Source organism: Larus michahellis, chromosome 2, assembly GCF_964199755.1.
Source record: "Larus michahellis chromosome 2, bLarMic1.1, whole genome shotgun sequence".
In the NCBI taxonomy this organism is placed as follows: Eukaryota; Metazoa; Chordata; class Aves; order Charadriiformes; family Laridae; genus Larus; species Larus michahellis.
The window spans coordinates 33,059,897-33,083,211 of NC_133897.1; the positions used below are offsets into that span (position 1 = coordinate 33,059,897).

General features: G+C 40.1%; 1 protein-coding gene across 2 annotated transcripts in view; it reads right to left on the minus strand.

Moving 5' to 3' along the window:
- CRPPA (CDP-L-ribitol pyrophosphorylase A) overlaps nt 1-15,410 on the minus strand; it is a 117,968-nt gene extending 102,558 nt beyond the window's left edge. The window contains exons 1-2 of one of the 2 annotated variants that reach the window (XM_074574795.1): nt 15,122-15,410; nt 7,967-8,246 (exon numbers count right to left, since the gene is read on the minus strand). In XM_074574795.1, coding sequence (XP_074430896.1) covers nt 7,967-8,246; nt 15,122-15,288 — 447 coding nt within the window. In that variant the 5' untranslated portion in view covers nt 15,289-15,410. The remainder of the gene's footprint in view (nt 1-7,966; nt 8,247-15,121) is intronic. The other variant, XM_074574796.1, reaches the window with a different exon arrangement.
- Between the last annotated feature and the right edge of the window lie 7,905 nt (nt 15,411-23,315).

Below are 23,315 nucleotides of genomic sequence, written 5' to 3' on the forward strand. Positions count from 1 at the left end.
AAGTTTGTATAAAGTCTGCATAATGCTTCCAAAGATCCATACTACATGTAGTATCTCCCACCAAAAGAGCAGCACATGCTGGTATAGCATTTCAAGATTATCTTATTACGTATTTAATCTTTTTCAGTTGTCCACAATTATGATGGACTGGCTGCTCATGGCTTAGACAAGCATACTCTTCACTGGGTAAAAAAGCAGCTGGAGGGCCAGGCCCAAACAGTGGTGGTGAATGGAGTTAAATCCAGTTGGCGACCGGTCACAAGTGGTGCTCCCCAGGGCTCAGTACTGGGGCTAGTTCTCTAAGATCTTTATAAACAACCTGGATGAGGGGATCCAGTGCCCCCTCAGTAAGTTTGCTAACACCACCAAGTTTGGGGGGGAGTGTTGATCTGCTTGAGGGTAAAGATTCTACAGAGGAATCTGGACAGGCTGGATCGATGGGCCAAGGCCAACAGTATGAGATTCAACAACATCAAGTGCTGGGTCCTGCACTTGGGTCATAACAGCCCCACAAAATGCTACAGGCTTGAGGAAGAGTGGCTGGAAAGCTGCTAGGTGGAAAAGGACCTGGAAGTGCTGGCTGACAGAGAGCTGAATATGAGCCAGCCAGCATGCCCAGGTAGCCAAGAAGGCCAACGGCATCCTGCTGTGTGTCAGAAACAGTGTGGCCAGCGGGACTAGGGAAGTGGTTGTCCCCTTGTACTCGGCACAGGTGAGGCCCCACCTGGAATACTGTGTCCAGTTTTGGGCCCCTCACTGCAAGAAAGACATTGAGGTGCTGGAGAGTGTTCAGAGAAGGGCAACAAAGCTGGTGAAGGTCTAGAGCACAAGTCTTACGAGGAGTGGCTGAGGGAACTGGGGTTGTTCAGCCTGGAGAAAAAGAGGTTGAGGGGAGACCTTATCGCTCTCTACAACTTCCTGAAAGGAGGCTGTAGCGAGGCAGGGGTCGGTCTCTTCTCCCAAGTAACAAGCGATAGGACAAGAGGAAATGGCCTCAAGTTGCAAGAGAATTTAGAAATTTAGGAAAAATTTCTTCACCGAAAGGGTTATCAAGCATTGGAACAGGCTGCCCAGGGAAGTGGTTGAGTCACCATCCCTGGAGGTATTTAAAAGGCAGGTAGATGTGGTGCTTAGGGACATGGTTTAGCGGTGGTTTTGTCAGTGTTACGTTGATGGCTGGACTTGATGATCTTAAAGGTCCCTTCCAAGCTAGACAATTCTATGATTCTATAACATGTAAAATTCAATCTAAGCAATTTAAACATTCCAAAGCAAATCATATGGCTAGTATGCTACCAATAGTTTTCAATATTTTTATCAATATTTTAAAGTATACTTACAGCTTTAAATTTTGGCATTCATTCAACATAAGATGACAATAAGATGAGCTACCAGCACTTTCTTGTTCTAACTAGCCCTATACTGCAAATCTAGATGGCAAAAATTAAACCGATTTTTTGCCTCTAAAATTAACAAGACTTTATTTTACTTTGACTGCATAGTATTATCTTGCATTAACAAGTAATGAAACACATCTTACAGTCAGCAAGCCATCTTTCATACACTAATTACTGATTTACATTGCAAAAAGCTATCAGTGAAAGTGCACTGTGCCACAAAGGATTTTGCATATTAGAGTATGTTAACATAAAGAGGAGTTAACATTTGTGTTCAGTGGAGCCATAGAAGTTGCAATTACAGTTAAGAAGTTATATTTTACCGCCAGGAAGTCTACATCATTACAAAATCAACAGTATCATGATGTGAATGCAAGTGATCCACTGCATATCATTAAACACGATTTGCATCATATTATGAAGAAAGAAGAAAAAATCTTGAGGTGTTGTAAGAGGACTCTTGCACAATTTAACCAACAAAATGCAAAACTGCAATGTTAAATTAATAACTCTTTCCCACACACAGAGTCCTGAGCAACCAAAACCACAGGCACTATAGTTTGTGGTCATGCGGTTCCCTAAGCAACTCTGCACCTGCTTATCAAATGTGTTTGCCTTCTGCATTCGCTCAGCTGCTTCTCCCACAACTGCTGGTGTCCTCTCCTTGCAGGAAATCTTGCACCAGAGCTGCTTTCCCTTACAGCCCATTAGATTCAAAATTTCAAGTCACCTCTTTATATGAGCTTCATCTAAGACCCTCTCTGCTATCAAGGGCCTTGAAAAATGGATCATTATACCTTACCATGCAAGTTTGGCTCAAATCGTAACTCTAATACATATATGTATGAATTTGATACCTCATGAATTCTCTCCTACATGCTCCAATGCTCCTCAAGGCAGTTGTAGTTCTATCTGTACCACAATTCACGTACCTTCTTGGAAACAGGAGAACCAGTCCAGCAAACTATTACAGCATATGAAACAGGACACGTTGGCTTTCAGAAGCTTCACCTGACCTGCAGGGCTGGTGGTGTCCTTGCCACAACCACCCAGATCACAAACTCAGCCAAAATGCAGCTGGGGGCATTTCTGGATGAAAACTCAGATTTCTTTCCAGTGCAATGTGTGGCAAAAAAGGGGAAAAACTCAGGGAGGTGTGCCTGCTTCATGCTTAGTCAGAGAGATATGGCTAAGAATCTCCTCCAGATGTTGCCACATAGAAGTGGCTAAGATGATCCGAGGCCTTTATTCAGCTTGTCACACATGCTGGTTGAGCTGATATTTACCTTACTTTAAGGAACTACTCTTTACTTCTTACTGCAGGAAAGAGAAATCTGAGCAACTAAATAGACATATCTTTGCTAAAGGCTGCTTCATTTTCCAAAGTCCTACTGTTTTCTTATATGAAGCATACAGATTTTAATTGGCCTCAAATCAACAGCAGTGTCATACATGTAGTTTCGCTAAATTTAAAGGAAGTAAATTCTATAAAATTTACACAAAAATGACCTCAGCAACCACTCAAGTACAGGAAGCTATGCTCAAAATTTATTTCCAGCATAACCTAATCCTACCTAAAAAAAAGTAAGGTAAATATTACTGTATATGTGTATATATTAAAAAATTCCAGAAGCTAAAAAATGTGGGATTAAGTCACCTTTTTAAAAAGGATTGAATAGTAGTTGTATTAGGCACAGCTGGCTCTGTTAGTGTAACACAGAAATGCTGCAAAGAAGAAAGGGACATTATAAGTTTCTGTCTATGATTTATGTGTTTCAGTTGGTTGAGTTGCATCCTTCCTAATGCAATGCATCATCAAAAGCACTTAAACTGAGACTGGGAAATGACAAAGTTGTTTCTCCTCTTACCAGTGCTTTCCCACCACCAAACACTACATCTTGCTAGGACAAAGACTTCAAGTATTTACTAACAATACATTAGTACATTAGTTTTCCATTCAGCACAGAAAACAATTAACAACTTGGCTAAAGTTATAACTTTCTATGGGACCAATAATGCCATATGCTGTGGCAACATCAGTATGTTTTTGACAGTTATCCATTACTACAGAGCTGAAAAAGGAATAATGTGTTGTATAACTATTTTCCGTACAGCAGCAAAACCACACTTGATTTCTTCACACATTTAGAAAAGTTTCAGGGCTACCGAACAGATTCTGAAGTTCACAATAATGTAGCTCTTCAAAGGCTGTTTTCTTCTAAAATCGCTACATAGCATACCTACAATTCATTAATATATACTTTTACATTGACATAAGTCAGACTCTCCTAAATTACAGAACTCATTCCATCAGTGGAATAAAAACAGTTCTTGATTCTGCTTTTGCAGAAATGTCTGACAGGACAGCAGGAGCCCCCCAAAGTACCAAGCCTACAATGAAAGCAGAACCTCTGAGAACAATGCACATGACAACTTCAGATGACCCAATGCATAAATATGAATCAAAAATGATCTGTTAGTAATGCAGCCTTCACAGATGGCTAAAAATCAGTCTTTGAGTATAACATAAAGGACCAAGATCATGTGATAATAAAGAAAACATAAAAAGATAATTGCTTCTAAGAGAAAAAGAAAAAAGGAAGGACAGAGTGAGCAGAACTGATCCAGCATGGCCACCCCCATTCAAATATACCACACCAGATCAGCCTATTTATCTACCCAAGCCCTCCTTCACCCTCAGCGGAGAAAAAGAGGTGTTTTTTTGGTTTGCCACCCACCACATTTTGCCAATGAAACTCAGCAATCACACATAAAGCTTTTCATTTTGCTATCTAACTGTGTGATAGAACAATGTGTGTATGGGTGCATGTTTGCTGCTTCAGCCTTCTGATACAGTAAAACTGATAAGTGCCGCACTGAGTCTGAGACCCAGTGTCTCAGAGACAGGAACAGACTGAGCATAATATGTTTTCTGTCTGGGGCTATTATTTTGACTGATTGTGTATGTGAATAAGAGTCCATGAGACTGAGTAGCACTGTACATCTGTATTGGCACGTATGCTTTGTTCAGAGCCTTGCTAAAGCCGAGAATAAAGTAATGATATTAGACAGCTTCCAGAAACCAGCTTTTAAGAATGCCATTTTGATTCAGTCCTTTCAAAGAAATAAATTATACTTTCAAATCTAGTTTATGTTACAGAGAGTCTTTGACTGCATATGCCCCTTTTTTTAACTCTCAATAGCAGAGATGACAAATTCTCCCCCCGCCTTCCTGATTTTTTTTCTTGTAAGCAATTTTTTTTTTTAGTTATGTTGTTTAAAATGCAACATTGGCAATGAGATATTGCTAGAGGCTTTGGACTGATGCCTTCTGAAGCTTCCACTTTTCCCAACTTTTACTAGCAATGAAGAATTTGTTTCTAGAAACATGTAATTTTAATTACAAAATTACCCCAAAAACATAAATGGAATTTAATTGGTTACAAAGTAATATTTTCACATAATCAAGGGATTGTTTAGGGGATTTAAGGCATAATTTATTAGTTCTGGATAAGGTACACATTTTGATTCCTACAGGCAAATAACAAACTGATTAGTAAGTGTAATAAAGCAATTTATTTGTCTGAAAATTGGCAGCTAGAAGTGCAATAACTTACTTGATCAATTGCCATTTTAAAGAACATTAAAGCTTCTCATAATTATGCTATCTGTATGGTATGCAGATGAACAACAATACAGCACTACCCCTATTACAGTAGTGATTTAATATGATGTTTCTGCCAGGTTTTGTACCTTTCTACATAATGCAAAAGGAAGTAATTACTTTTTGTACTGAAAGATTGAAGAATTTACTCTCTTTTAGACATGCAAAGAATTTGACTATAGGAAGAACTAAAGATAATAGCTTCTCTTGATCAATTTTTTTCTGATATTCAAAACCTTGCATGTCAGTTTTGAGAAAGAGTATTAGCTTTCCAGACATTTAGTTCTCCAGAATTCTGTAGTTGTCAAGCAAAGACAGACAAACATCAAAAGAAGCATGGTAAGCAGGTTGAGGGAGGTGATTCTACCCCTCTACTCTGCTCTCATGAGATCCCATCTGGAGTACTTCATTCAGCACTGGAGCCCAAACCATGACAACAGGAAAGACATGGACCTGTTGGAGCACATCCAGAGGAGGGCCACAAAAGTGATCAGAGGGCTGGAGCACCTCTCCTATGAGGACAGGCTGAAAGAGTTGGGGTTATTCAACCTGGAAAAAAGAAGGCTCCAGGAAGACCTTATAGCAGCCTTTCAATACTTAAAGGAGGCCTACAGGAAAGATAGGGACAAACTTTTTAGCTGGGCCTGTTCCAATAGGAGAAGGGGTAATGGCTTTAAACTAAAAGAGGGAAGATCTAGGATAGATATAAGGAAGAAATTTTTTACAACAAGCATGGTAAAACACTGGAACAGGTTGCCCAGAGAGGTGGTAGATGCCTCATCCGTGGAAACATTCAAGGTCAGGTTGGACAGGGCTCTGAGCAACCTTATCTAGTTGAAGATGTCCCTGCTCACTGCAGGGGTGTTTGACTAGATGACCTTTAAAGGTCCCTTCCAACCCAAACTATTCAATGATTCTACCTCTCTCTGGCAGGAAGCTTTTTCAATTTGTTACATAAAACAAAGTTCTTCTCATGTTCTTTAATTCAATTACTTTGTCGGGTAACATCAATAGCTAAGAGCTTTTGGAATCCAGTTCTCTGAGGGCCCAGCCTCACTGAATTCAGTGGACCTAAGCCAACACAGGAAACCACTGCAGAGCCAATAAATACCACGCACATTTGAGGCCGACGTTATACAATGGAAAAGACTATGAGAAATGTATAAGATCACATTTTTGAGATCAAATGATACTTCAGTGATCTAGGTAAGGAAATATTTACCAGTCTGAAGTTCAGATGAACTAGTGTACACTGCCTTGGGAAGGTCACTGGAGACTGTCTTGATTCCCTACCATGTTACTGAAAACGTCTTACACTCCATTAAAAAGAAAGCGAGGGAAAAAATTTACATTAAAATCACACAAGTTTCAAGAATAAGGGAACAAGTTAAAAAAATTAAACACAAAGACAAGTGAGATATGATATAACATATGAGAATACCTAAACAGAAACACATTCAAAAATCAGTTATTCTCATTTCAATTCAATAACAGTACAATTAACCCCACTCTTCTACTACTCTCAAAGAATCTCATTTAGAACAGATTTACAAAGGGGATCTACTTTAAACTCTTTGGCAGAGAATCACTTCAGGAAAGTCATTTTGTGCTATATGAGAAAGGCCAAAAACCTTGTTAAAATTCTAACGGAATTTAAGTCTTAATGACTGGAAACTTCTGTTCTGTATCACTGAAAACTACAGAGCAGAGTTTCTATTTTATTACCATTTCTCATTAAGCCAATCTACAGAAGTACAGGCCTACTAGTAAGAAGCTCAATATATTTAGATTTCTAACATAATGTTCCAAGAGACCTTACATAATTTAATTTTCGTAATAAATATTTTAACAAGTCATACATTCCCCTTCTACACAATGAGATTTCAAAAAAAGGTGGAGGAGCACTAAGGAAATACCACAAGTCATTTTTTTGACTCTCTATTCCACTGTCAAAGCTGTGAGTAGTCTGACAATTAGCTTATATTTTACCTAATTTCTTGAAAAAGACAAGCAGTGGTAGGTTTTCCTAGCTTTCTAATACCAAAACAATCTGCTGCCACTAATGACTTCTACCTTGAATCAGCTCCTATCTTAACGTTCTACTATCTTATTAATGAAGAAGTGAAGTACAAGATAAAGACAGCAAATTGTACCAACAAGCCTGTGGCTGTCGTGATTTCTTACATTTCTATCTTAGCCAGATTATCCACCAGTTCCTCTTGTGGCTAGTGCATGCCTTTAATAACTCCACCATTCTACTTCCATAACACAACTTCTACCAACTCTTCCCCTTCATGAATCACATTCTCAGAAATCTTTCCATCTTTCCGCTGTGAATACTCCCAGTCCTCAAATGCAGTGATGACCACGAGGATTTCCAACCTATGGTTGGAGGCTTCCCGCTTCCCCTTTTTCCCTAGCAGTCTGCAATGCTTACAGAGCCTAGAAAAATTTAGCATTAATAGAGAAGCTCTTTTGCCATCTTATTCAGGATTTGCATATAAGTTTGAGATGAAAACACATAAAGTTCACAAGTCTAGCAATGCAGTACTCTCTCTGACTATTATTATTAATCACTAAGTGAGCTACTGTAGCATTAGGTGAGAATTCTGCATGGAAAAAAGGTGAACTATCATTAAGTAATCTACCTTTCAACTAACAAATTGCTGATAGTCTCTATGGCAATAATTCCCTGTAGCAAATAATGCCTGCAGCATTTAAAAATGTTTCCCTCCCCTATCTGACCTCTCTGCATAATAGGGATTCTGAATCTGTTCTACTTAAACATTAACACAATTACTTATACATTAACACAATTGCTAGAAAAATTCTTATTTATCAATCATGACTTTACGCTGTACAGTATAAAGAACACTGCAGAGTTGCATTGTTGTATAGTACATACCCCATGTTCTTTAGCAGCCATAACCACTTTTGAAAGAATATCTTCTTCAACAAATGGCCTCACAGCATCATGGATAATCACTACTTCTGGTTTCTGGAGCAGATGGTCAGAAAATTCATTCTCTGCAAATACTTTCAGTCCATTGAAAATTGACCGGTGACGAGTTATTCCACCTTTAACTACCGTAACTCTTTTGTGGCCATATTTTTCAATGATAGACTTCATCGTTTCAACATTTTCAGGAGAGACCACCACAATAATGTCGGATATCCAACCTATCCTAGAAAAAACAGTACAAAAAAATAGAAAGTAGGCATGAATGTCTAAACAAAAGTACAGATATCTCCATGAAACAAAGACATTTGTATCAAAAGAAATTTAAGATGGCTAAGTAAAGCATCTCTCAATATACTGTATATATCATTGTGTATTAGCACTCCACCCCTAAATGGAGAGCTACATGAGAAAGTCTTTACTGATACATTGATGTCAACCAAAGTAACTGCAATTCTGGGAAGGGACTTGCTTCTAACCACCAGTTTGCGGAGGGAGGGGGGGAAGCATCTTCTGATAACTCTTTGAAAAGCATTTCTTACTCTAGCCTCATTCCTATCTTCAAATACAACTTCTAAATCAATCAGCTATAGTCTGTTATTTTAGCTTTCTCTAAATTCAGTCTCCAATAAATTGGTAAATCCTGGGGTACCTGAAATACTCCATGTTCTACTGTGCAGTATACTGTGTACAAGTGAATAAGAGGATCAAGAAAAACTCTGAAACAAAGATCACTATCAAGACAGGCATGAGCAGTAATTGAAAGATTGCTAATGAATCAAAACTGTGACACTTGAATATTGACAAGAAACATTATACTGGTAGTTTGCAAAAAAAAAAAAAACACATATATATACACACACACACACACACACACACACAAAGGTTTCTGCTCTAGAAAGCTTGCAAAACATAAAGCATAGTTACACTAAGTAAAGTTATCATAATAAGAAAAGCTAATTTTTAGAGAACTTCAAGCTTCTACTGTTGGTATCAGCCTAGCTCTACAGTTGAGGGGTGGTGTGGGGGGAGAATGACCCACAACCCACAAGATTAAAACCAGTCATAACTGAAGTTAGGCTGAAGTCATACTTGTGTCAAAGGACAAATTATAGTCACATGTGGCATACTGTACTTCAAAATAACGGAAATACCATCATTCAAATCCAGCTATTTGAGTGTCTTATTTCCTAAATGCTATGTAGAGAGCATAAAAAGAGAATGTAGAATTGTTTTGTTTCCTTTCTGTGTCTCCACAGATGACAGGAGGGTTTTTTAGCATGACAAAGAAGAAACTCATCATATGAGCAATGACTCAAAAAAACAATTTACTATTTACTATAGTAAAAATACTCATGTGTAGCCTACACATCCAGCTAAGAAGGAAGAGAGACAAGGTATAGTATGTTCTTTCAACTAAAACCAGTAAAGCTATTGAAACTAATTTTGCAGACACAAGACAGACTAAAGTACTAAATACTTACAGTTAGAAAAATAAGAGTAAGAAATTTACAGTTCAGCAATATAAAGGCTCAAGCTACTGGCTTCTGCAATAACATGTGAGAAGGCACTGCCTAGGAACTAGCCTCACTCCGAAAGTGAAGTCATCTGTGATACAAACCACTCTCCTAGAACTATGTGAAACTGAGCATCTTCCACCTTCTGTATGTTGGGTTTTTTTGTAATTAATAGAACTCCATGGAAATTATTTCAATGCATTTTAAAATAACTATTAAAGTAAACAGAAGTGCTATTAGAATTCTTCAAAAGAAAAATATTTGTCTTTATGTTCATTTTATTACTAACAAAGGCAGAAAATACAGCCAAACCAACATATTCTCTCCATTTTTTAATTCTTGAAGTTGTTCAAATGTAAAATCTGAAGTCCTACGGTCTCAAGTTTCATTTCAACTTGTCACTCACCACAGGTTCATCAAAAGGTTTTCAAATCTCTCAAATGAGTCCTGGCATAGTCTTACATTTAGCCACAAAACTCAGCACCTCTGCATGACTTCAACTCAGAACTAGGGCAAACTAACTGGATTCATCTCGGTTCTTCTTTTGAAAATTGAGAGTCAGTCATTTAAGTAATGCAAAATTCAAGAAGAACTATTTCACGCTAAACGAGAATAAAAACTCTGCATTTCTATTTGCAGAAAGACTACAGCCTCGCACAGTTCCCAGATACAGTGGACAGTCTGCACATTCACTAGTGACTGTGTAAGAGCACTGACATTTGCCATTCTGGAGTCACATGAAATAGATTATGAGGCAACTGTGTAGTACACAGCATCTTCTGAGAAGAGAAGTATTGGCCAGCCTGTGATAAATCTCTGTGCAGGGGGGGCCGAATGGCTCAAGGCCTCCAGTGGTACAATGCACCAAAAAGTGACAGGATGCGGTCACAGCTCCACCCTGTGTCTGGATAAACACATTTATAAACTTGAGTATGTCCTCCTTAGACTCATTCTGGACTAATGTTCTATAATTAGAGCTGGGATTTAGAGACGCAACTTATTCATATAAGAGTATAAAGATTGATTAGGTACAAGAACAGCTTAGGGTTTGAAGCCAAACATGTCCCATCAAAACTGATTTAAACAACTCATGAAGAGTACTAATTCAGTAAAGTATGCTACAAATTCTCACAAATGAGAACTGTGCACCACACAGGTACTTACTCTTTAAAGATCTGCTTACGGAAATGTTGCAAAATGTTTTAACGAAACAGAAAGATATCAGTATACACTCAATCTGGCAGTAAATGGATTTTTTTTTCCCCTCTCAATTAGTCACACCCTTTTATTGAGAAAGATTTCATACTAAAATAATAAGAAGCTCAGGACCTGCTCAAAACCTGTTTAAAAATAGTAAACACTCTTTCCATTTTATAACTGTAATGTTAGATCAACATAATGCGAGCTTCAGAAAGAATCAGCACAAAGCATGAAAGAGATCAGAATGTACCCCAGTGCGCTCTAAGAAGCACTAAATACAGAACTCTAGTGCTTCCATACCTCATAGGCCATAGTTCTAAAGTGGAAAATCATGTCTGATCAAATTAAACTAAAGTAACAACCCCAGTTATAATCACTTTACAACTCCCTTGGGAAGACTTCATTATTAGTAGAAGGAAAACAGTAAGGCAGAAAAGGACTATATCTTTGTTTCCTGTGACTGTCCTCATCATCACCTACAGACAGACAGACCAGCTGCCTAGGAGAAAATAGTATTGTTTCATTAAATTTCAGACAAAAGTATATACATTTATATTAGCTGAGCCAGAACTCAAAGTAAAGGAGCTCATTAACTCAGCAACAGATTAAGCTATTACATGACTTCACAATACAGACTGGAGAGGAAATGAAATAACCAATGAGTTATGCTCTGAGACTGTATCACCTAAATGGCATGCTGAGGTTCAAGTGTGACTGAGGTTTAACCCTCTATCAGTTCGCTCACATGCAAATCAGTGCTGAGCCTTAAATCTGACATAAGGCTTAAATGCTCACACTCAGTTTCTTGCAACTCTTACTCAGATCTGTAACAACCTATTTAACATATAACCTACTGAAATTGGCAGTTGTATCAGTAACACAAGGCCAGAACCAGGCAGTCACTGCTGCAACGGCTTTAGTAGTGTACGATATGATCTTTCACTGCCACAAAAACTCTTCAGAGGTACAAGATAAAGCATTTTATTACTTTTGCTGATCTTATTATTCAAGCACCAAATGAGAAAAAGAACTGTCAAGAACAAAATGCATTTGCAGAATGCAAGCATAACTCCCTTTTGTGCCATAACAGCTTTGTTATGTATCTTTTACAGTACAAAAATGGAAGCAGGGAGTTTTTAGGTCTGAAAAGTTTCACAGGTACATTAAGGAGGTTTTGAGCATCTCATATACAGAAGCCATCCGTTTCTTCCCGAAATAAAATGTTCCTTATTAGTCAGACAAGATAACAAAGATACCTTCATAATGTTAAAACAACTGGACTGTTTGCTATGATTATTTTTAGCTCATAAGCAATTTCAAGAATAAGCTAATGATAACGGGATAAAAAGAATTATCACAATAGATAAGTTTAACAAAACTGTAATTGTGTGACCTGTAAAGCCATTGAACATGCATCAGCCAACAGGGAAAAATACTTGGCAAATAAACTACACAAGACACTTCCGAAGAGGTGATTCTTTGGAAGCTTCCCCCAGGTGATGTTTTTTTGGTATCAGGCCACCTGTTTTAAGAGACTACATTACAGTAAACAAAGTAAACAAAGCTGCCTGAAACCTTCATGGAAAATTTTTATTCTGCCAGTAAACTTACTAACTCTGCTTTCCTCTTTCATAACTTCTCACTGTACTTTCAACAGCTGGTAAAATATGAGCACAGCAAGAACAGTAGCAGTTCCCACTGCGATTTTAAAATCAACCTTTACCTTTGTCTGTTTTCCTTTCTATAGCTTTAGTTAAATATGTGTACACGTGTGCATAAAGAGCCGAGATTCCTCCCTGTCTCAGAAAAGGAATTGGAAAAGTTCTATTCTAAACAAACACTAAAAATAAAATGAAGGAACAACCCTACTAGTTTGTACAGCAGCAAGGAGGAGGAAGGCCATTCTAGTTCTGTTGAACTTGATGCAAAAGCCTTGCATAGTTCAACAAAAGCAGAAACAACTCCAATGGGAAAACGAGACATTTAAGTTCTCTAACACACTTTAATTTCACCCCCAAGGTAGGACGTGACCTTCCTATTAGCACCACTGTACTTGCAATAAGAAACAATCATTTCTCCTCACCCTATTTTTTCTCACCTCCTCTTTCTAAGGGCATCATCTTTGGTTATTATTAGCGGGCCAACATTCTACCTGCTGTCATCCTATGCAACAGGAAGCACTGCTTATCCATTTGTGACTGCTCTTGTCTTGCCTGCCAGTTCTTCCACATCAATATTTAAGATTCTCGCTACTTTCAGCTGAACAGTGTAAAAATCTTTTTCTCCTAATTTTTAAAAAGCACATACAAAGCAGCTGCAAATTCTTGATTTGCTCATGTATTTTTGTCTGTATGTTGCCATGTTTTTTTCCTGATTAAAAAAAAAAGCTCAAAAATAGCTGCAGTAGCTAAGATAATCACTTCAGAAGTTATTACAGGCTAATGACTCAATGATTCATTCAATTACAGCAGGTAAACAATAGACATCAGAAGACAGTATTAAGTTAAACACAGAAAAACTGCCATTTCTGGGTGACAGATTATGGGACAAACTGCAGTTCCTTTTACATTTTTGCACGTAAATTCGCAGAAAGTAAGAACAAGGTACTCCTTTTACAGTTTCAGAGGCAGAAGTAAAAAGTGTTGAGACGAAAATGAAAGCCACTCTGAGCTTTAGAGTACACCTGTTCCCAACTCCCCATACATATACATACCAGCCAACACTCCGATTCAGTACAGAGATTGCAGAAACCTCTGCAAGAGGGCTAGAGAGCACTGGCACCAGTTATTGCACTCCTGAAGTTAAGTGAAAGCACTAGGTTGTCACTCTCACAATCAACTTGGGATCACTTGCCTGGTTGGACTGTACAATTAGAATTCAACCTTCTAATTTTTTGCAGCTTTCGGACACAAATATAATACTGTTGCTCAAAGAAATGTTTTTTCCCAGAGCTTACTGGCAGCAAAAATGAAAGATTATTTTATTTAATGAATAATGTTTTATTTTCCTATGAGTATCACTTCCTTCCCAAACCTCAGTCTGTTCTCTTTTCCAGGTCTCCAATACACTGAGTGAGCATATTATTCTTCTCTGTAGATTCCCATGACATTTTGGCAGAAATTGCAGCTGTGACAAGCTTTGTATTGGAGGTTTTGCTTACTGATGTGTTAGCTTTGTGACTGGCTGCTGTTGAAAATTAAATAAAGAAAACAAGCAGTATTTCTTTCATAAAGTAACAAGTGACCTGAGGGAAGCCTCTCTGGGGGGGAATGGAAAAAGTCCCAATTTTGATGTTGTACAAGTTTCCATGAGTTAAGAACTTTGGGAGAAGTTGGCAATTCCATTTCTTTTCACCACCCTCCACTCCTCTCCATTTATCCGCTCTAAAATCTAAAAGTTTGTTTTTCTACAAGTTACTGCAAAACATGCAGAATACATCTGACACTCCACTCCTACCACCAGTGTTTCAAGTGACACTAGATACAAGACTTACATTATGTTAACATTTGACAATAATATATTAACTGTCAGTCACATGCCTAGAACTCAACAGTCTTATGAAAAGGAAAAACCTGACTGCTAAGATATCCCATTACTTAAATTCTTCGCTCCAACGTAAACAAAGGAAAGTTACACATGCAGCCTCATGCTATGTGAGCTATCAGCTTCTAGCCCAGTAACTGTATCTTAAATAACGCCAAGGAGGCATATAAGCTTCCTGCTGAGCCAGGGTGTTCCATCATGGACTATAAGGGCAAAGCATAATGCAACAATGCAGACCGAGTGCATCCCACTATGAAGAGTGGATCTTTTTTCAAGGCCTCTGCACACTTGAGGCCATGTTTATGGCAGAACAGATCTTTTTTCAAGGCCACTGGGTAGTATTATGACCACCTCCAATGGCTATGGTAGGCTTGTAGCTCACCACAACAGCCACCGCAGCTACAGAAACCCTCAAGCTTCGAGGCTGCAGGCCTTCAACAGATCTCCATCAGCAATGGTAAGCAACAGACCTTCAAAGCATCAGCAGCGGCGAGGACATCCCCACCCGCCATGGCGGGGACAAGAGAAGCAGGCCCAGCTCTCACCCAGTACCTCTGCCCAGGTGAGACGGCCCAGTCCAGCCCAGAGCACCCTGGCTCTGCACCATGCCCACGTCTTCCCAGCCACCCTGTCATTTGTGACACACTTGGACCGGGCGAGGAGGGAAGCCGATCCCTCAGAATGGCAAAACTAAACCCTCCAGGGGCGCCCAGGGCCTGGGCAGCTGCCAGCGGCTTTCTGGGCACTGGGGGCCCGGCGAGGGCCGGCGGCCGGGCCTCAAGCGCCGGGGCGAAGGCCTGCAGGGCGCGGACGGGGAGCCGAGCGGCGCCTGCTTCATTACCTCTCCATCGCCCGCACCGTGTAGCTGACGAGCGGCCTCCCTTGCACGGCGCAGAACTGCTTAGGAGTGGCGCCACCCAGGCGCTCCCCACTCCCGCCCGCCGGCAGCACGGCCGCCACCGGCCGCACGGCGGGCCCAGCATCGCGGCTGCCGCTGCTGGGCTCCATCTGCGCGGGGCGCCGCGGCTGCTCCGCAGGAACGCGGCTGGGACGGCGCAACCGCCCGCCCGCGTGTTTTTATTTGCCCATGACGTCCGCAATCCAAAGAATCCAGCGCCCACCCGCTCGCTCGCCTGCCCCCAGCGGGGACGGGGCCCTTACTCCTCGCCCACCCCACGCTACGCGAGGCCCCGCGGAGGCGTGCGGGCCCGGGCGCGGCCGCGCAGCGCACTCCTAGACCCCCGCGGGGGCGGGAAGGGGGCGCCCACCCACTCGGGGCAGCCCGGGAGGGACACAGCGGGCACAAGCGTGGTACGGCGGCCATTGGCCCTTTAAATGGGGTGCTTCCCCGCAGCGCATGCGCGGCCGGGCCGCTCCCACCTGCGGCACAGCCCGGGTGGGTGGGCGCGCGCTGGCCGGGGGCAGCGTGCGCGGCTGAGGGGCCGTTAGGAGCGCCGTCCGCGCGGGGCGGGGCGGGGCGGGGCGGGGCGGTGTGGCGCGGCGGGAGGCGCGCGGGCTGTGCCGCCGCCCGCCATTTCCTGTGTGTCCGCCCCGCCGCTGGAGAGGCGGGGAGTCGCTGCCGCTGCGTGGGCCGTCCCGCGTTCCCGCTGATCGGGGCGGGGTGTCCCGTCTCGCTGAGGAAATAAGTACCTTGTATTTGGAGCCGAGGGGAAGGCGGGGCCCAGCCCCGGCCGTGAGGGGACTGCTTCTCCTTAGGCTGGCAGGGGTCGGCTGATGAAATCTGGTGTATGTTGCCCTTAATCCCAGGACGATGGGGTTGAAATAGCAGCAGTCAGTTTACTGGAGGAGCTGGAATGTTTAATCTCATTTTATGGTGTTACTGTAGGCAGTAGATGAGATAGGTTGATCGGAAAATTTCCAGGGCTGATACCCATTGGAATCAAAATCATAGAATTGTTTAGGTTGGAAAGGCCTTTAAAATGGAGTCCAACCTTTAACCTAGCACTGCCAAGTCCACCACGAAACCATGTCCCTAAGTGCTTCATCTACACATCTTTTAAATACCTCCAGGGATGGCGACTCCACCACCGCCCTGGGCAGCCTGTTCCAATGCTTGATAACCTTCTCAGTGAAGAAATTTTTCCTAACATCCAGTCAAAACCTCCCCTGGTGCAACTTGAGGCCGTTTCCTCTTGTCCTATTGCTTGTTACTTGGGAGAAGAGACTGACCTCCACCGCGCTACAACCTCCTTTCAAGCAGTTGTAGAGAGCAATAAGGTCTCCCCTCAGCCTCTTTTTCTCCAGACTAAACAACCTCAGTTCCTTCAGTTGTTCCTTGTAAGACTTGTGACCCTTCACCAGCTTTGTTACCCTTCTTTGGACGTGCTCCAGAATCTGAACTGGGTGGCAGAGGAGGCACAGTCTGAGGAGGAGGAGGCTGGCTAAGGATGACATCAGGTCACACATTTGTAATCGGCAAAGTAGGTCTCGGGTTGGTATGTCTAGCTTCAATGTACATCTTAGGCTGTAACTTGAGTGTATTTAAATACTATTGCTACACTCTGTCCTCATACGAAAGTTTTGGACATCTCAATGTAAAGATAGCCTTGCAAATCCAAAGAACTGTTGTGAGCTTGTTGCTGCTTACCAGGGAGCAATGAGGACTCCAAAAGGGAAGGGGAGCCAGGAGCAGAGCACAATATTGAGGCAGGCAAGAACAGTAGCCAGCACGCTAAGCATGACTCAGGGTCAGGATTGGGCCTTCGGGGTCAGGAACAGTCCAGTCATCACCCTGCAAGGTCTCAGTGAGGCAGCATGTCCGAGGGCAAGCCAGGACTCCTTAACTCAGATGACTAAACTCCCTGGATGTAGGTGCCCTCAGAGCCCTAGTACTGTCCTCTTTGTCATTAGTTTTAGGAAAAAATCAGTGTCTTACATGCAGGCTGTCCTAAAATGACAAGAAGCTTTAAAGTCTGCAGGATTTTTCTATCTATTCTTTTTATCTTTGAGAAGCTCATTTACAGCTTTTTGGGTTTCTCTTAGTTGTGTCAAGAGAAACCTAAGTAGAAAACATATGGAGACTTTTCTGAGGAGTAGGTCTGGTCAAAAAAGCAGCATGGAAGGAAGTTTGATATGTCCCAGCTGGGCTGCTTTGCCAGTGCCAGCTGTGGACTGGGGTAAGATGATCATATGGGATCGTGGAAGCGTTGTAAGTAGGAGTCATGCAATAGGAGTGAAGTGATCCCTGATAGCAAATGCAGAGTTCGCAGGTATCCTTGATACCTGCAATAGCAGGGAGGTCCTAGAATATTGGACAGTACAATGGAGAACATAGGCACTTCACAAGCAGAGGTGTCTTGATGGTTATCACATCAGCTTGGCAGAAATCACATCAGCTAGTGCCATAGAGTATAAAATGAGAGTGACTGACGGCAAAAGAAAAGGAAAACATGTTAAATGAAAACATACAGATTCTAGATAATGTCTCCAAAAGCTTCTGTACGGAAGAAATGTACTATCATGGGCACTGAAGGAAATGGGCATGTAAAAAAGGGGAAAGAACATGAATCATACAGATGGCTGAAGAACTTCTGAAATGGAGACCCCTTTGACCAGTGAAAGCACTAGCTAGAAGTTGAACTGCCTTCGTCCTGACAAGTGTTAGTCTCATTGTCTTCAAGACTGTTAATCATGGGATTTATTTTAGAAAATCTGTTGGCTCAGGAACTGTATTTACCTGTTTCTTTTCCTTTTCAGTGTGTCTTATAATTTCTCTTCTTTGAAAGTATTTCTTTACATCTAATTCCTGACTGATGACAGAGGTTTGTCTGTTGTCTCTTTTCAGGACTTCCAAGTTTGAATTGATCCTTCCTCTGTGTGCAGATTACCGTCCATTCAGCATCACTTGTCTGTTGTCAGATGTCCCAAATGAAATTTTCATCTTAAGGTAGGCACCTCCGGCATCCACAATGACCTTGGATTGTATAGACTACATTATTCTGACTTTTTCTTGCAGCTGTTCTATACAAACATATTAATGTCAGGTTGTTCCCACTTTTTCCTTTTTTTTTTCAGTGTAACAGACATTCTGAATTTCTGACTCATATCTTCATACTTCCATTCATAAAGAGTACAGACAGTACTCTAGTCAACTGTAGCTGATTTCCCAGACTTTCTTTCTTGTTTGCATTATTATAAGGAGCAAAATAAGGTCTTTTTAGTTCCCGTGGCTCCTCCCACAGTACATTGGTTCTGGGGGGTAGGTAAATAGGATATTCCAAATACAAACACAGCCTTTGGAACTGTTTTCCCCTTCCTTCTTGACATTATGGTTTTGCACTTCTTCCCCCACTTCAGAAGTCTGTTGCGCCTAGTACCTTCTCTCTTGCTCAGCCAGTGTTTCCTCACTTCATTTATTTCATGCATATTCATTTCTTCTGTGAAGGATAAAAAGGCAAGAGAGATTGAGGAAAGAGGGTCACATGCCAAAATTTGTTCTGTTCGTGTTCTGAAGCCCATTTTCCTTATTATGCTACATGGACAATGCGCGATCTGTCCAGATGAAATTATGTTTGATAACAACTTTGATGCATTCAGACTTCAGTGGCCTCAAATGTGTTGTATGTTTATGGTGAGATTTGATGATCCATCCAAACAGCACGTTGAAGCTGCTTTTGGCAGCACTCAAATGTCATACATTTCAGAAGTTTTCATACTTTCCACAGTCCCTGTGGAGTCAAAATATTCTTGTCCTTGTTGATAGCACCTGTTAGTTCTTCAAGAAGCCCTTCAGCATAGATTCTTGAGGTCTTGGTTAGGCTGAGCTTGTTACTTCTGTATCTCCTTTTATTTTCTGTTTTCTTAGACAATGACTCGTAAGGAACAGCATATTTAACATCATTATCAATTTATGCTGTATCTTAGCATAAATTAAGAAAAATAAGGATTTATTTCTTACATCTTTTTAATACTCACTTGATAGTAACATGCAATGAAATACAGTGGCATTTTGTGAATACATAATTTGCTTCAGTTCCATTCCATTTTGCATTTTTTATTGAATCAATCTAATAATTTGGTTACTGTGCATATATGTGCATGCTCATATGTAAACATTTAAAGTGAGGTAAAAAGTAAATTCACACATTTTGAGAGAACAATTTTACAGTTTTTAATTAGATAAAGAGGGACAGAGGCAGCATTTTTGCCTCAAAGCAAGTAAAGAGCAGGCTAATCCATCATTTCTATGCAGGGGTATAACACCTGAAACCACAGTAGTAGTTTGCAATTATGCAGTAAATATGCCAATCAAATGTTTGAAAAGAAAAGTGGAGTTTTCTTCTTTTTTTGTTGAAGAAAGAAGATATGTACAAATTGGAATCAAATTACAGAAGTAAAATTTACCTGAAAATTTAACTACTGGGAAAAAAAAATTTCATCTGTTTCTATGAATGAAACTCGTAATAGTGTTTCCAGAGAACATTAAGTTACTGGAGTGGTAGAAATTATACTGAAATATTTTTGTGAAAAATTAGTAAAAGAGTGAAATTTCTTTATTAAACATTGCATTTGAATCTTCTGTGGATGTGGTGTAAATTAACTGTCTGTCTGTCCTTTTTTCAAAATCATTTGTAAGCCCTTGAAGAATTTTGGTTTTAATGCAGCAAAATAAGATCCATGTACCTTTTCTTGACCACCAGAAAGGTTCTGTATTGTATGTTTTAAAAGAAAATGCATGCAATCAAAGAACACTTTGCAAATGAAAGTGAATTGTAAAAGCAAAATTACAAAAAAATACAATACTTCCTACTATGGAAGTGCAAGATCTGTAAAAGACAGTATAAAACTAAAATATTTAAAATATGGAGAGACATTCTTGCAACTAACACTGTATCTGCAGCATTCTGAGCAGAGATGCAGGCTTTTCACCAGAACCTTGTGTTTGCAGGATTGTATTTCACTAATTTTATCCAGGTATATAAGTTATGACTTCAGTAGTGGCAAGCCATAAAATGAACATCCAGAGCTATATGTAAGTGGAATGTCAGTTCTCTGTAGAGAGTTTTTCTGTCCAAGTAGGATAGCAGTCTTGACTTAAGTCACCAATAACTGTCTCTAATTGTTAAAGTCACTGTTTACAGAGACAGATACATGTTCTTTTCATATCTAAAGAGATTTCAGGTTATATCTTGCATGTCTATTGCTATTTGTCACAGTTTACATGAGATCTCGAAAGTCTTAAGCTTCATCATCATTTCTACATCTATATATGAAAAAAAATTGAGAAAGCATAGTCTGGGCGGGTATTTTGTTTCCAGATATTTTATTTCAAAAAAATAATTGTGTGACAGTTTTCTTTTATGCTGTTCACGGTCTTTTACTTGTTGCCTGCGACTGAGACCTAATCAACCCTTCACATAGTCCTTTTGGACTGACTTACATCTTTGCTCTTTCAGTCTTTGTTGCACAGCAGCTGCCTCAGAGTATTTGCTCTGTGGTGGCCGTGGTTCCCAAGTGAGTATTATGTCATAGGGAACATAGATCTTGAAGGCACTATAATAGATAGTGGAACGTTGAAAAAGTCAAAACTATTTTCCCTCCAAATCATAATTAACACCTTTGGGGAAATCTTATCTTATTTCATATTAGCATATTTTTATGTTTGTATTTTTACAAATATGGTTGCAAAGGCTTATTTCTTGCTCTGAGATTCTTTGATGAACGATGCTGTAGATGCGTGGAATACTTTACATAAAGTGTTGTGCTATTGATTTGCTCCTATTGCTATGTGGAACTAAGATCAAAACAGCATGTATTCAGCAAGGGAATGAAGCACATGCATAACTTAAATGATGTAAACAGTTGACTATCAAATATCAAAGAGTGCTTACATGCCTAATATACAGTGTGCATAGAATCACCTATAGATCAGATCCCTAAGGGGAATTCTAAGTGCTATTGTCTTCATATGTGGTTCTGCAAAATATTTCAGATGTATGGGTTTGACTTTTGACAAAATGGTGTAACAAGCTGTAAGGTAGAAGTGTTCCATGCTTTTTGGTTTGTTAATAGTTGAAGTGTAAATAGAGAATATGAATGCTAGAAATGTAAAGGAAATGTGGTCTCTGAACGTAATGGAGTGTTTTCATACTTGCACGTCATTGTAGGTAAGTGTTGAAAAACATATGTTGGGTTTCACATGTTGTATCATGTGTGTTTTACGTCACATCTTTGGCATTGTTTTACATGGTTCTGGTAGATAAATTTATTCTAGAGTCTATGAATACTTGATGCACAGAGGAAGCATCTTGCTTATGTTCTGTGCAAGTGCTGGAAAAAAAATTTGACAGTTTTCATTTGATGCTTGACACACATTTTAAAGCTTCTCCCTAAAATGTTATATTCTCCCTGTAGTGTTTATCTGTTTTGTACTCAATAATCCTTTAGGCTATTTATCTGAGGTATGGAAGGTTAGTTCAAGCGCTTATGAGTATTTTGTGTACACAAAGCAAAAGAATTCAAAGATAAGAGAATTACCTCATAGTATCTAATCCAATAATTCATGAAAGTCCATGACTGCAGGAGTTTTTGTGAGATTCAGAAAGGTTACACTTGAAGAAAGTCTGCTACTGCTTTGGGGAGTGCTTTGGCAAGTAGGTGATGAGGGGGAGGCCTCATGTAATTTTTCATTAGAAATAAACACTTGGCTCCGCGAGGGTCTTTGTATGTTCTAGGTACGTTGCCAGTTGTTAAGTAATGCTAAGGTTAAGTAGGCCTTTCTGCTCAGCTTTAAAATCACCATTTATTGTGCTGGTTTATAGGGATTGTGTTTTAGGGTGTTTGACTGTCAGAGTGCATTGTGTGGTGACCTTAACAAAGATTAAACAACAAAGTTGAGGGACAGAAATCCCAGAGGCTGTTTTCCACTGTCACTGTGACTTAACAGCAGGCACCAACTGTTAGGATAGTGCCCTATCACCTCAGTAAAAAAATAAATGTTTAGTTTATTCTTTTTTGACAGGTGTCTGATCATGACTGGAGAAACAGTTACCTCTGAGGAAAGACTAATGGTAGTTTCCTTTTCCCAAAATGATTCAAAGCAGTCTATGAACTGGTTAAATATGTGGTATTAAGCCATAAGTTTGTTTTAATTTTGGTGTGTGCATATTAGCATGCCATGTTTTATTGCTTTACCATGTTCTGTGTTGTCTCCATGGAATGTTTGTGAAGGAATGTGAAACAATTCACCAAGCTTGAAGTGACGGAGAGAATCAAATAACACCAATTAAAATTTTCAGATTTGGTATGAATAGGAGTACAAGCTTTACTATTTATTACTATACTGAAAGTATTGTTTCTGCATCTCTTGTCATCTTAATGGTCCTTACCCTTAGAATACCAGGAATGTTATTCATTAGTCTCATGTCTGAAGGACATACATGAACCCAGTTTGCCAGAGTTCATATAGGAGGGATTCTATCTGTGAGAGTTTTTACTTAAATAAAGACAGGTCCTCGCTATACCGTGAAGGGCTGAAATTGCAGCAGGTAAGAGAAGATACTCTCCAACGCAAAAATTGGACTTTGCCTTCATTGTGGATTTGTATGGTACACGTTAGACAAAACAATCATGTGGAGCTGGTTCATTTTTCTCCTCTTCTTTTGAATTTTTAGTGTTATCTTCTAACCTTCTTGGAGTTTGTAAGGGAAGTCCTCTAAAATGCAGCCTGCCTTGTGGAAAGGTTTGTGAATCTTTTTTCTCTTTCTAAACAGTTGCTTTATAGTGAGCAAAACCTGCAGGATGATGAAAAATGGTAGTCCTGTCCTAATCCTTCGCCCCATCCTTTGCTGGCTTGTCCAGTTCTAGCATGAAAATGTCAGATTGGAAAGGGTCAGTCCTTTAATCCTGTTCACTTTTCAGAAAAATCAAGGTTACAGATTTTTCCCAACTGCACCAATGTGGCTACCTGTCATCCAGCAATTATATAGAGACTCAGCCTGTTTAACATATACCACTGAGCAACCATCAAAGGTTAACCATTTTCCAACATACTAATCTAGCTGGATGCAGACCAA